The 14,758-nt window shown below is 40.4% G+C and overlaps 1 protein-coding gene across 1 annotated transcript in view; it reads left to right on the top strand.

Annotated features, from left to right (window-relative positions):
* ell (elongation factor RNA polymerase II) overlaps positions 1-14,758 on the top strand; it is a 32,869-nt gene that overhangs the window by 14,517 nt on the left and 3,594 nt on the right. The window contains exons 3-9 of the mRNA XM_069522214.1: positions 5,236-5,357; positions 6,448-6,611; positions 7,760-8,010; positions 8,111-8,235; positions 11,900-11,969; positions 13,187-13,805; positions 14,251-14,317. Coding sequence (XP_069378315.1) covers positions 5,236-5,357; positions 6,448-6,611; positions 7,760-8,010; positions 8,111-8,235; positions 11,900-11,969; positions 13,187-13,805; positions 14,251-14,317 — 1,418 coding nt within the window. The remainder of the gene's footprint in view (positions 1-5,235; positions 5,358-6,447; positions 6,612-7,759; positions 8,011-8,110; positions 8,236-11,899; positions 11,970-13,186; positions 13,806-14,250; positions 14,318-14,758) is intronic.

Consider the following 14,758-nt stretch of genomic DNA (forward strand, 5'->3'; position numbering starts at 1 on the left):
AAGTGGCCCAATAAAACCACACATGTGGCTCTATCGAAGGTGTCTGATACGGAAAAACCTAATGACCTGTATCCACGCTCTGGTATTTCTCTCTAGCTGTTGATATGACTTTAAGAATTCTGTTATGTGCAGTTGGTGTTTTGGTGAGTTTGGAAGACACATGCTTCCTTCCTTTATTAATGCTGCACAATTGGCCTGTGGTAATGAATGAGTTGTTCCATACATGTGGTTTTCTTTCACTTTCACACACCGTCTTTATCTGTCGCTTTACATGCTGTTTGTTCTCCGCTTCTGAAAACCCTCGCCCATACATGTCAAAAGTCAGCTGGTTGTTGGCTTTGCAGTGTAAAAAAAGCATTTAATCAGTCTGCACTAAATCTTTGAAGTTCTCTTCGCATGTCAGGGTCTTATCTCTCTGATTTTCCCTTTTCGTCTCCATTTCCTCCTCCGCTTCCTCCCTGGCCTTGTGCAGAAGACAGGACGAAGTGTGTGGGGGTCAGTCCTCTTCAGCGACCCCCAACCTGAAAAGAGTCATTGTTTGCTTGATGCCGTGTAGAATGAGAAGATGAGGCTATAGCTGCCTGCAAAACACAGAGGGGGTGGTTTTACAATTCACTTCCACCCCTAGAAGCAGCTGCATAAGGGGGATTATTACTTTAGCGATGGTGTGTTTCATTCTCACTCCCTGCCCTTCACATAGTGTTTAAGAAATCTCTCAATGCTCTTTAATGTGTGCCCATACATTTAATTCCATTTTTCTTTTTGTCTACCTTTGGCAAAGCAGGGTTTTCTTGAAGCTTTCAGCGAAAGGATCTTAATTTGCATCCTAAACTGATTGTTAACATTGGTGGAGACAGTGGTTGGGTTTACAAAATTATAAAAGATAATTATGTCCAGGGTTATGAATTTGTCTGCGTTTGTTTGTCTCTGTGAGCAGGATTATGCAAAAACTTCTGGATGGATTACCATTAAACTTGGTGGAAGTATGTGGTATGTGTCAGGAGAGAACCCAATAAGTTTTGAGTGTGTGCAATTTGGTGCAGAAAAAAATTAAGATCTCGTGAATTGTCGTTTTATAAGGGAACTGTAGCAGTGGTATGCACTGTCTGAGTGTCAGTCTAATTAGGGCCTGAGCACTGATAGTGCAAGGACCAGAATTGTTTCCCCATGGTGATCAGTTCAGAAAACGTGCTTGATGTTCTGAATCCATTTATTTTGATTTCTTTAGGTAATTGGTGTTTTTTAATATTCTGAGCTAGTCCCTGTTTAATCACCATTAGTTCTGTCAACAAATGAACTGAAGACTGTTAAAATGATGCACAAATGAACACATTACCCTGATGATTCTAGTCTATTTTCAACTAGGTTCAAGTTATAAATCTCAAACAAACATTTCAAAATTTCAAACAGAAAAGTCTCACGTGTGCATATCACGCATCACATCAGTTATATAAAATGCATAACTTTTTTATTAAATAGCTTGTCACCAACATCCACGCTAAGTGCACAAAGACACAGTTGTGTCGTCTAAATTCAAAGTCAAACTGGAGAGAAGCTCCACTCAGTAACAACAAACAGGGTGCGTCGGCTTTCATCTTAATGATTACACATTTTCTTTAAAAGCCGTTCTCATCACTGGATGAGTAAATTATCCTATGCATGCTGTGGTTTCAACACTTTCAAGTTTGAGCCTGAGCCATTTGGTGGCTCTTTTTTGGCCTCTTTCACTTCTCACTCTTTTTATCTACAACAAAGTGAGTCAGCTGAGTCACACCGCTGTGCAGCGCCTTGCCTTTCAGTTCAGTTCCTCTGCCTCTTAATCATCTCTCGATTCATGTAACTCAACACGTCTTCTTTGTTCCTCTGTATCTTTACATAATATTGACATCAGTATGTTTAAAATTGTCCCAACTGGCAGGCATGTAGATGCCTTCCAGCACTGTAGAGCTTCTATCACTGTTGCTCCTCTTCCCACAAAAACGTCTTATTTTATAATGTTTATAATGTGGTAGAGACGGGGCATAGCTATTCACTTAACTGCTTTTAACACCTTCATTCAACACTTAACTGCAGGGAGCTAAATGATTAAAAAATAATCCGTTTTCTCTCTTTGCTGAATCCACATTTTATAGCAGAAATGCAAGTGAATATGTTGTCGTGACTGGGATATTCAAATCCCTCCTCTGATGATAGCAGTGGCAACACTGGCTGCTTGATCTCTGATTCATTATTTTATCTTTATCAGGTAGGTTGTAGCAGAGGAAGAGCCTGTTATATTATACTGAAGTGGAGAATAATGAATATGGATATGTAGAGGTGGCTTGGAAAATGTGGTCTTTTTCTGAAAGGGGCAAAACAGTCCAAATTGTACCAAAATGTTAGTACCTTGAGATAACAGAGAACACTGATTAATAAAGCTCAATAGTGTTGTTCTAGAAGTAGAAATCCATTGTATTTCTGTGTAGAGATTTTGATTATCAGTCATAACATTGTGACCATCCAAAGTAGACTTGCCACAAGCTACGAGATTGTGAAACGATGTTATATGGACCTGAAGAAGGCATGAGTCGGTAAGATATCAACTGCAACTACATAAGAAGGATGTTTTATTCATGATGTCAAGAAGAGGTACTACACTACCCATAATTCTCTTGTGTAATATCTCGCTGTTACCATGGAAATGAATACCACTGTGAAAATCATGTTGGTTAAGATTAGATGGTTCATCGTAATATTATGTTTACCACAGAGTAACCGTGATTTCCCTTTTCTAACATGCTGTGGTTTCTTGGTGATGGGGAAAAGAATGCAAAGGGGTGAAAAGGTTTAATACAAGAGGAATCTCGCTGGAGGTTGTTCAATTTTGCAATTTTCGCAATGGTTTATGGGATGTGGAGTTTCTTCAATCTTACAAAATTATGTTCACTGTTTATATATATATATATATATATCTGCACACGTTTTATGGTCCCATTTCATCTTGTAGCTGGTCGGCTTTAAACTCTTTTTATAAGAATCTTAATGCAAAAACAAGGAATGGGAAATTTATTTGACTTAACCCTGAATCAGTGTGTTGGCCTTAAAGTATATATATTACAAACGTGGTAAAATGTCTTCCAGGAAGACAAATAAGAGGACAGCTGTCTTTACACTGAACGCATGTTGGTCTGATCACTGATGTAGATGTCAGTGAGTCACAGGAACAGTGATGTAGGTTAGGTAAGTCTCATTGAGCTTCTCACTGGTCAGACGCCACTGAACCAGGGCCTTTGGTAAAGTCGGCTTTCTTTTCTTTCCCTGGCTGAGTGTCATGTACTGTCCTTGGCTGTGACACCACTTGAATTCATGCTTAGGCAAACAAAGCTTAGCTGGGGTTCACCTGCCAGGCTGCGTGGCCTTTCCCTCAGAACTCATCAAATTAAATCAGGCTTGAATTCACATTCTGATGAGTGTTTGTAGATAATAATATAGTAACATAATTATAGAGACTCCATATAAAGCTGGATTTAGCGTCTCCACTTCCTCCTACTATCCAGAAATGAAGCCAAAATATCCCGGATATTAATGTCGCCATCTTGCATATTTGGAGCCAGTCTGTGCAGAAAGTGATCAGGGATGGAGCTGTGGTCCCGCCAACACTTGTTTAACCAATCTTGATGGCAAACTCCGGCTTCACATTTGGGCAGCTTTCATGTTGTCCATCTTTATATACTTTCTATAATACCATATAACAAATGATCAAATGTGCAACAATAACATTGAAGGTGTTGATTAGGTCAAACGACCAGTGGGACTGCTGCATGCATACTTTAGAAAAGGAGAGGCTATCATTTTGTTGTTATTGTTGCTAAATAGCAACATCAAAAAAAGGTGACATGCTAACTGTCCATTGACAAACTACAAAGACAACAAAAACTAACATGGAGTGCACCTACATGGCAAACGTTAAGCTACCTGGTCCAACATTCACATGCATGGCTTTACTTTGAGCTTGTAAGGAAGATGTGAATTTCCAAGGGAGGATGGTAAGGATGCATTATATATTGCAAATCAAGTGTGAACCCTAATGTGTTGGAAATATGCCTTTTGTGTATGTATAATTGCAACTTTAGGTTTACGATTATTGCTTAGAGCCTTTGACCATATGGCCTCTTGAAGCCACAACTTTATGGTATCTCTTGGCATATGTTTGGGATCTCACTCCAGGGGTCTTCTAAAGAGACATGAAGGCAGGATGTCTCCCATAATGATACGACTATAGGAGGGTAATAAATACCTTTACACACCCAATGGGAGGGGACTGTGAGTTATAAGTACACAGATTTTCCTGTTCTTCGCTCATTTGTACATGTCATTCAGGTGATGTGTACTGTGAGTCCATCTGCAGATGCTGAATTAAATTGACAGAAAGAAGTGTTTGAGGCTGTGCTTGTTTCACAGAAATTGGCTACCACAGGCGTCAATTTTAAGATGGAATAAGATTGAAGAGTGGCAAGGTTCAGTGCTTTCTCTCTAAGAAGATGACACATGTATATTTACTCTGCAATAAATTGTTCACCATTTTCAGTAATGCTGAACTTTACCAGTATAAAATGTATTCAGAAATTTAAAGTCAGCATCTTCCTCCCAGTTGTCACTTAAATGGTATGTGGAGGTTAGCTGCTAGCTGACCGTGATTAACTTCATCCGGAGTCTTCGAAAAGCAACACCTGTAGTGTGGGAGGAAGGTAATTATGGGGGTGGAATAGGATGTGCATAGCCGCTTGGTAGGCCACAGACTGCAGAAATACCTTTCATAGCTCTTCTGCTACAGTAATTTACATGTGGCTCCTGCAATCACACGTTTGGAAAACAGAGCAGCTCACAGACTCTCTTCGTAGATTTGAGCTGTAAGAGGAGAACACAGTGGCGTTGGCTGCAATTTGTGAGGTTTTCACTGTTTTTAATGCCAGGAAGAAAACGCCTCAGGCTAACTCACTGCTTTGCCTCGGTATGGCCTTGTTTGTAAGGTGTACAGTGCTGATGTTCATTTAAAGCACTGAATCTATCAGACAGAAAAATATGTTTAATCTAGAAAAAATTTGGTCCTTTCTTTGTGCTGAGTGAAAAATAAGGTGTGGGTAAAATGAAAATATACCTTTATTGAAGCATGAAAAATGCTCTTAAATGGAACCATGTAGATCCATTGGTCATGTTTTCATTGGGGAATTTTCTTCTTTTTTTTGTTTTCAACAGAAGATTTCAATACCACGGTCAGAAAATACCAGTGAACTGCAAACGTTTACTTTCTACCTGTCGAATGTGGGCAGAGATAACCCCCAGGGAAGTTTTGACTGCATCCAGCAGTACATCACCAGGTGAGAGCAAACACTGAATCTCACTCACTTTCACTCTTAATGTGCAACTAATTCCTCTTATTCAGAAATGCATTCACAAAGTGTAATATCAAACACAACTCTTTGACAGCAATGTGTTTAACATGATCAGGACCTGAGGTGAATCACCAAGCCTCTCAGTAAGATGCCTAACACTACATAGTATTTTGTGTTACCTCACAGTTGCAAAATTAGAATCAAGTAGTTGAAAATAGAAATATTGCTTTTATTTTTAGGTTCTGGCTTTCATTTTAACTTAAATATTTGTGGAACTCAGTTTTACTACCAGTGTTTCTGTGGTAGAAGCAGCAAAGACACAAGACATCATCATGTGGTTCCCTTTCATGCATCAGGCTCTTTAAACTCATTCCACACATTTTCTGTAGAGTAACAAATGTTTAAAAATACTGGGTGAATCCGAGAACCAGAAATGTGCTTTGAAGCAGTAGGAAGTAGAAAGAGAAAAGAAGGGCAGCAAGATTCCTCTGCTCCTCTGACTGTTGAGTTTCTGACCCCATCGCTCTGAAAATATTTTTAACAAGTGGGTCAGGTGGAGTTCAGCCGCATCCCTGACTGGATCCTAATCAACCTTGAGGTCCAATCTAAAACCCAAATGACAGAGCTCAGCTTCCACCGACTGCAACTGCACCATCTCATTTTCTGCCAAATCCTAATCAAAGTGGTGGAGAAGCAAAGCGGAAAAAGTCAGGAAAGAATGGGGTTATGATGCAGCAGTAAGTCTCACTGTGGGAACTTTGGATGAAACACTAGTGCCCACTGGGTGTTCAATTGAACTCATCTGGGCAAGAATTCACAGTTTTGAAAGATTTAAGGTTAAAACTGAGAATTAAACTGTATTGGTGCTTTTATATTCAGTATTTTAAAGAAGTATCCTTGAAAATATAACATGATATTGGTTTGTTTCCTGTCTACTTCAATAACTGACAATCTAAATCATTCAGCACCTAAATTAAAAGCAATTCCCTCCTAATCTTTCTATTCTCTCCCTCAAGCTTCTAGTCACTCAATCCCCTTCTTCTTCTCTCAACGTCTCCTCTTTGTGTTTTGGCAGTGAAGGGAGCATTCAGCTGGATTGTTTGGGATGCATCCAGGACAAGATTACAGTATGTGCCACAGACGACTCCTACCAGAAGGCCAGGGAGAACATGGCCCAGGTTGAGGAGGAGACTCGCAGTAGGAGTGCCATCGTCATCAAGCCTGGGGGGAGATACGTGGGTGAGGGACATGATACTGACACGTGATAATATCAGTGGTTTTTCTGAGTCACGGGCCATCAGTGTTCATCAAGTCAGCTTTTTGGTGATGGAAAGGAGATTTCTATTTCAACACCATAAAGGTGTTGGCAGTTGACAGACATATGAGCCATTCTCAGACATGAACTCCGGAAAATTTCACAGCAGGAGATTGTCCAGGTCAGATGCGTTCACAGCAACAGGAAAATGTCTGGAACATTCAGGCGAGGATTGGCACCTGGGTAGAGCATGAAGGAGGCCGGACATAATGAATGAATGTGGCACGTCAACACTGGCATCAACTATTATCACCGAAAGCTCTTGAATCTCCTTGCCTTTCTAAGTTGACATCTTCATTTTCTATGCGAATGCACCTCTTTTTCATCCTGAGATATCTGTTTTCTTTTTGTTTCTTCAGTTTTGCGTTGCATTTTTCACATTTTCCTGCTGTATTCTCACATGAGCTCACTCTCACATTCTGACATTTACTGACATTTTACAACAGGCCTGGCATGAACATTTTCAGAAAATGTCTGGATCAACTGACTCAGACATTTGCTAAATGCACATTGCCAGCATGTCTCATATGTAACCAGAACTTTTATTGAAAACACACGATGCTCCACATACACACTGATCATCTTTCTGTCTCCAGGCATAACACATCAAATTCCTGACCTTTTTGTTTTGTTCTGTGAGCTGCACTATAAAACATATCATGCACAGACTCACTACCAAAAAGTCACTTGAGTCCTATATCAGCCAAAGCGTTTGTTTCATTGGTAGATTGTAGTTTATTTCACAAAGTTCCCTGAGCAATTAGGTTTCCCATTAGCGGAAATTCTCAGCACAACTCATTACTCAACTGTAGAGTGAACTTTACTTACTTGTTTTTACTTGAGAAGGATTTATGTCCTCTCGGAACCATTAGGCCAAAAAGTTTTTCTCTTTTGCTCCTTATTTTCTTTGACTTTGCTGCAATGTTATTATTTTTTCCAAATAGGGTTTATTGGCCAATTTTGAACATTAACATTCAATGACTAACAAGTGCACCTTTAATATTGTTGGTATTTCAGTGTTATTACAGTGATATCAGTCAGGCTCTAACTTCTTCTCTATAACTCCTTTCAGGCAAAAAGGTTCAGATACGGAAACCGGCACCTGGACTCTCAGACATTGCCCCATCGCGGACAACATCTAGGCCCGTCCTCATCTCCAGCAATGCTCTGAAGAAAGGCGCGACTCAGAACCGGCCACTCAGAGAGCGTCTCATACACTTGCTGGCCCTCAAGCCTTACAAGAAGCCTGAGCTGATCCTAAGGTTGCAGAAAGATGGCCTCTCACTTTTAGACAAAGACTCCCTAGACAGTCACCTGCAACAGGTCTCAAAACACAAACGCATGCACACACTCCTAACCATTGCACACACATCTTCAGTCAAACGGTAGTAAACTCACCCATCGCTTTTTTGCATTTACCTAGGTGGCAAACCTGAATGGGAGAGACAGCACCTTCACATTGAAGGACTTTTTGTATAAGGAAGTTCAGAAGGACTGGCCGGGCTACACAGAAGGAGATCAGCAGCTTCTCAAGAGAATCTTGTTTAGGTACGTCAGGCATGTGGATCACTCTCACTTGAAAACCCACATGTCACCCTGCTGCTACAAATTTAGACCAGCTTAACAGTTGATCTTAAAACATGGAGTATATGTTAAGTGAGGATTTTCTGCTGTTAAGTAAATGTTGATTTACTGATTTATTTGAAGGTTATTATTTTGTTAATCAGCCTAATGTTCTAATCCATTTCTCATTTTTACTCATGATTTTAAGGTTATTTTGCAATGTTTAGGATAAGTCTTTTTAGGTGAAGTTACAGACCAGCAGCATGATCGTCCCTTAGCGTCAGAGCAACAATAGCTGATTTGTAAAGGCACAGATGTTTTTAGTATATCTACTTCTTTCATTGTATTTGCTTTTACTGGGTAGAGCTTTCTTATGCTATAACTCAGGGATGTTGTAGAGTAAGTTTGACTCTGCAAACTGTGTTTTGTTGTTTGTGTTGACTGTGGTGTGTTAAGGCCACAGGGTGATGACACTGGTATTTTAAGAATATACAACTCCCAGACATTGTTGAGAAATCTGCCATATCTGTGTACGTAAACAATTATGAGATTGTGGTATATGAGATATGTGAACCTCTAGTTATCCCACTTTCATGATTTATGTACTGAAGTTTGGATGCGCAAAACTTGGGTAACACCCAGTTTTGTGAGACTGGCAGGTATCCATGTCACCCCTCCAGGAATATTTCAGTGTGCTTCACTAAATGTTGTCAAAGTGTTGTAATTGTTGACAGCACAAGCTGCTGGCCCTCTTCCTAGTGGAAAAATTGGGTTTCTCTGGATCTGGGACGCTAAGGAATAGCAAGCTCCCAGCTTGCTATTTATAGACCAGCCAGCAATGCTCTGAGCTTAAACTGTGTTTGCATAGTGGTCTCAGGAATGGCTACTAAATGACAAGCTCAAATGTACCTGTGGTACACCCTATAGGCAGCTCAGTCATTAAAATTGAGTGACCGAAAGAACTTAAACACTTGTAAGATACAATACAATGTAGTTCAATGCACAAGCAAACATGTGCTTGACCTCAAATGTCACCCTTGTTGAGACTGCTGCTCACAGAGTTTTATGGTAAGTTTAGTGTTTACTCGTCGATATGACAGAGTGTTGGGGCCATGTAGAAGAAAAAACATTCTTTCTGAATCAGAATAGAGGAGGAAAAAATCATAATATTACATGAAAAAAGTTCCATAATAGTTGTAGTTTTAGACTGCATACGTTTTTAGATGGGGAATTTAAGAAGATCAACCAGTGTTAAAATGAGGAATGTGGAGAATAGAGTTAGGTTATACTAGTATAAGTTTCACAAGTAATGTAATACTTCATATTTTGACTTATCAGCACCACATCATAAGCATTAGGACGAGATTGTGTAAAAAAACTGTCTACTGCCTGTTTTGTAAAGGAGGAAATGTTTGTCAGAGGTCGGATTGTATATTGTTGGTTACATCTGCGTGTTATTCAAAGGGATTTCATAGTTTCACAATGAGATTGGTTCATGATTTTGGATTCCGAAGAAGTGGAACTCTGGCGAGCATGGGTTCTGTCTAAACTTTTTTTTTTTTTTTCGTCATCTTGGCCCTAATACTCTGTCATATAAGAATTACATACAGTACATCATTAAAAGTTGTTTAGCATTAGTGTATATGAATCCCTGTTTTTCTGGCCACCCTGTGTCTTTTCTGTTGTGTATGTACGTGCTTGTATTTTGTTTGTACAGGCATGTGTGTCTGTGTTTTTACTGTACTTTGAGCTCTGTTTGGGAGTTTATCAGCTGACTAACAATCATAGCCTCCCACCTAATACCGCCTCCCCCCTCCCCAGCTCCTCCAGAGTTTTGAGCCAATACACTCAGTCACGCAGCAGAGCAGCAACATGATTGGAGTGCACGTGATGCAACACTGTTCTAGCACATGCTGATCTATGTGTGAGGTGGCACCAGTCCAAGGTTTAGCTGTATCGCTTGGCCCGCTTTCTCACTCGTAGCTCCCACCTGTCTATCTGACTGTCCCCACCACACGCACACACACGCACACACACGCACGCACACGCACGCACGCACACACACACACACGCACGCACACACACACACACACACACACACACACACACACACACACACACACACACACACACACACACACACACACACACATTCCCTGATTAAACTATAGGGTGGGGCATCGACAAGACATGTTGTATCCAACTGCCCCCTACTGATAATGACATCAGAGCATCTGTGCATGTGCAAACAGCTCTTTTACATTCAGAATGAAATGTCATGTTAGTCGCTGAGTGAATTAAAAGTTCAGTGTGTAAGATTTATTTGAAAGAGATCTATTGGCAGAAATTTCATATTAAATAATCTTAGTGATGTTTTCTCGGGTGTGTAATAATCTAAATTGTTCAAATTGTTGTTTTCTTTTGCCTAAAATGGGCCCTTTATGTTTAAATGTATATTTCCATCGGGAGTGGGTCCGTGCTACAGAGGCCGCCATTTCTTTTACAGGAGTCCAAACTATAACCTTTTGAGTTCAAGACAACTCAGTGTGAAGGGCATTCAGCTACAACATGCATATTCCCCACTAGATTTCACTAAATTCTACACACTGATCCTTTCAAGAAAGAAACCAGATCAATATGTTGACTGTTAAACTGAGAGTTAACTTTGTCTTGGCTGTAAGTTAAACACTGTTTATCTTGGTTGGATTGCTGTATATTGGCGCAACTCTTTTGTTTTGACACTGCTGCCATGTGACAGATTTATCTGACACATAATGAGATCAGTTTCATGCATCATAATCCATCCGAGGCTCTGTTCTCATCTGGCATGGAATAGTTCCTGGCTGATGTGATCATGAGTGGACAAGTCCAAATACAGGCCTGAATACTAGTAAAGGGTCTTGTGGAGTTGAAAACAAACAAACGGAGTATGTTATAGTTCCTGTTTAAAAAACATAAGTACAGGTTTTACAAAACCTCCCAAATACCCAGCGTGAGCTGCAGGCCCATATTCTCTCTCTCTCTCAATCACTGTGGTGTCACACCAATGTCTCACTTGCCTTGAACTAGCTGCTAAAATTGTTCAGCCTTTAAGGTGCACTGTGATATTATACATTTTCTTCTTTGGAGACTGAAATATGGCTGAATTATGTATTAAATGTTCTTTGACAAACACTGTAGAGTTTTTAAACTGCTGAAAAAATTGCACAGATTTAAATAATGACTTAATTGCCCCGTCCATGTGTGAAGTGTTATTATAAAATGCGTCTCTGTCAAGTAGCTCCTCCTTCACTCAGTTGTCATAGCGACCGTCTCGGCCTCACAAAGAGACTGTTGTAACTTGTTTTTAATGCCCTCATGCATCTGTAGAATTAGCTCGGCAAAATGACAGCTATATAGTTTGGATCTTTTGCCTGAGTGTCACTTCTTGTAGCAGAGCATTTTAAGCTTCTTATGCTACGAGCTTAAATCACTGAAAGGACAACTAGAAAGAACAAGCTTGCAACATTTGAAATAGAAGAACGATCAGATCTAAATATCCAGTTGTTACTGGATGGATAAAGTAGTGTCCCTGCCACGCTAAGTATGCAAAGATTATTCATATCAATCTTTTTCTTGTATATGTATGTCTGTGTGTTCACTCTCTTAGGAAACAGAACAGCTCTGCCCCTCCACCAGAGAGCCCGCCCAAAGAGCTGGCCAGCAGCTCACCCTCTCAGGTGAGTTTTCTGTTCTTTCCAGTTGTGTATTTTTTTCTCCCTGCTGTCTTGGGATTTCAGTTTTTTCCCAGCCCAGGGAGGGTTTTTCTTTGTATTTTCTCCCTCGAAACTGATTTGTTTCCTTTTTAGGTGAATTTCGGTTTCAATACATGTATTCTGAATTGGTACAACAACACTGTTTCTAAACCAACACTGAAATTTCGTCCACTTTACAATTTGTGATCGTGGGACTCTTTTTCACTCATCACCTAGTTCATATTTTCACATTCCTTATCCTGCTGCTCTTTTTCGGTCTGTCCGGACTCTTGAGTTTATCCATTGTTTACTCTTCCATTAGGTCGAGGGAACTATTTTATTAATAGCTCCTTCCTCTCAGGTTGTTCTCCGGCAGACACCTACTGAATGCCCCCTGCTTTCCACTCACTCCCTCAGTAAACACAGCACACAAACACACGAGCAAACACTATATATCCTGAGCACATTTTTAGAGGTGAAAACAAATCAGCAGATAAAGCTGTACCTAAAACTCAGACAGATTAGGGATGAATCAGGTAGTGCTGCAAGCCAAAGGGAGTAAAACCATGTCCGCTCCAAGATGGATAAAAACCACAATAGCTATTCTGTGCTAGCATTTAATTTCCAGTTGTTTTCAAAAAAAATCTCTCCTCTGTCATTCTTTCGCAGAAAAAAGTTTTCATACCTGCTGCCACCCAAATATGTGATCTCCAAAGAACAACAGTGTTAAATAATGTGAATGTTGGCCCAAGATGAAGATGAATATTGTAATAACTGCTTAGGGTGTCGCAATCACTGTGTTGCAGGTTCATGCTGTAGTTTGAGAATACCAGTCTTCTGTTGGGTCACACAGTGATTGGGTCGGCCACTCCCAAAGACATTAGCGCATGCTGGGTCAAACAGAGCCCTGCCTGTAACGTAATCCCGGGTATTGTGAAGACGTCACAGACACAGTGCTTCTGAGAATACTCTTCCTATTATACTCCGTTCTTTGTGTTGCCTTCTCTATCTACAATGGTTTTCAAAAGACTTTTCCACCCTCAGACCTTTTGACCCCATTGTCTTTGCTCATGTACACTCACTCCTCAGTTCAGGCCATTTTCATTTGTTCTGACCTGGTTCGCAGTTTCCCCCTAGCTCAATCTAAGGTGAATTCATATTGAACCCTGGTTCTGCCTCTAAAATTGCTATTTTTCTCCCAGAAACGGCCTGCTGCTGACTTCATTGACCCTCTAGCCAACAAAAAGCCCAGGATATCCCACCTTGCTAGCAAAGCTACAACAGCACCTGTTAATGGCAGGTTCGGCTCCTCCAATGGGAGAGGAGAGGCTGGAGGAGCGCAGGCAGAGGTGGTTTCCATGGCAGAAGGTGGCGTGACGTCCAGCTCCCAGCAGCTCCCAGTGCTGGACATCCCTCGTCCCTTCGAAGCTCTGTCGGACGTCAGCAATGACTCCAGCCACAATGGGAGAGATTGTGACTCTCAAGAAACCGTGGTATCGGAGAGGCTCAGCCAAACTCCTTTGGTCTTAACCATGTCAACGGCACTCACAATGGCACTCAATGCACCCAGCATCAGCACATCATCTCCCGGACACTCAGTCCTGGACGGACTTCGGGACAAGAGCCTCTCATCTTTCAACAGCAAGTCCAAGAAGAAGTCGAAAAAGCATAAAGAGAAGGAGAAGAGCAAAGAAAGGGAGAGGGTGAGAGAAAAGGAGAAGGAGAGGAAGAGTCGCGAGGAACGTGTGCCTGAGCCTAATAGAGCCTGTGAGATGAGCCCAGGAAACCTCAAAAGCAACAGTATTCCACAGAAAAGCACAGGTGAGAGCAACAGAAGCACAGTTCCTTTTTTTCTCTCCCTAAAATGTCTTTATTTACTCAAAATCTGTTTCACAACTTTTGCATTGGATGAGAGATTTCTGAATAAAAGGAGCTTGTCACATGCGGACAGACAGTAGTTAGTCATCACTGTGTGTAGGTGATGCATTATGTGACTAGTCTGTGACTCACCGATTAAACGGAGACCCCTGCTGTTCAGCGTTATGCATTCAGTTACGTCAAATATACTCCAACTGAAAGATACCATCTTTAACAGATAACCTGTTTAAGAGATGCATTTTAACAATGTCATGAACAATAACTGATCATAGTGACCTTTTGTGCTGTTTCCTCTCCAGTCCCACTACAGCAGCTTTTACAAGCTTTTTACAAACAGACAAGAAAAATAACATTAATAACATAATTGTTCTGTTTGATCTTGTTTCAGTTCTGAACGGGATGTGCAACAGTACCAGTATTCCTTCATCATCACCTGAGGTGGCAGACTACTTATTGTGAGTATAGGTTTTACAGGTTCTCTGTAGGTCAAAAGTGATGCTGTTAGCAGATGCATGTCCAAAAAACAATGGAAGTTAGTTACATTATTTTCCTATCGCTACAGTTCCTGCAGTTGCCAAATGTGACATGTTTCCCATATTTTCATGTTTAGTTTGACTTTCTACTTCTGATGTCCATTATGAATCAACTATAAATAAATCGTTTATCTGAATAAAAATAATAGAAAAAATGACATTTCCCTTCATCTTTGTTTTCTATTGCATCTATATTAATCCAGTGATGATTGTCTGTAATTAAACGGGTTCATTGCAAACATAAATTTGGGATTGCTGATTTTATCATCCTTTTAATTTACTAAAGTAAATGCAATTGTTTCTACTTTAAAACTCCAATTAACATATTAATTGATTAATGTTATTACCTTTTATTGTGTTTCG

Source organism: Paralichthys olivaceus, chromosome 3 (genome assembly GCF_024713975.1).
Source record: "Paralichthys olivaceus isolate ysfri-2021 chromosome 3, ASM2471397v2, whole genome shotgun sequence".
Lineage (NCBI taxonomy): Eukaryota > Metazoa > Chordata > Actinopteri > Pleuronectiformes > Paralichthyidae > Paralichthys > Paralichthys olivaceus.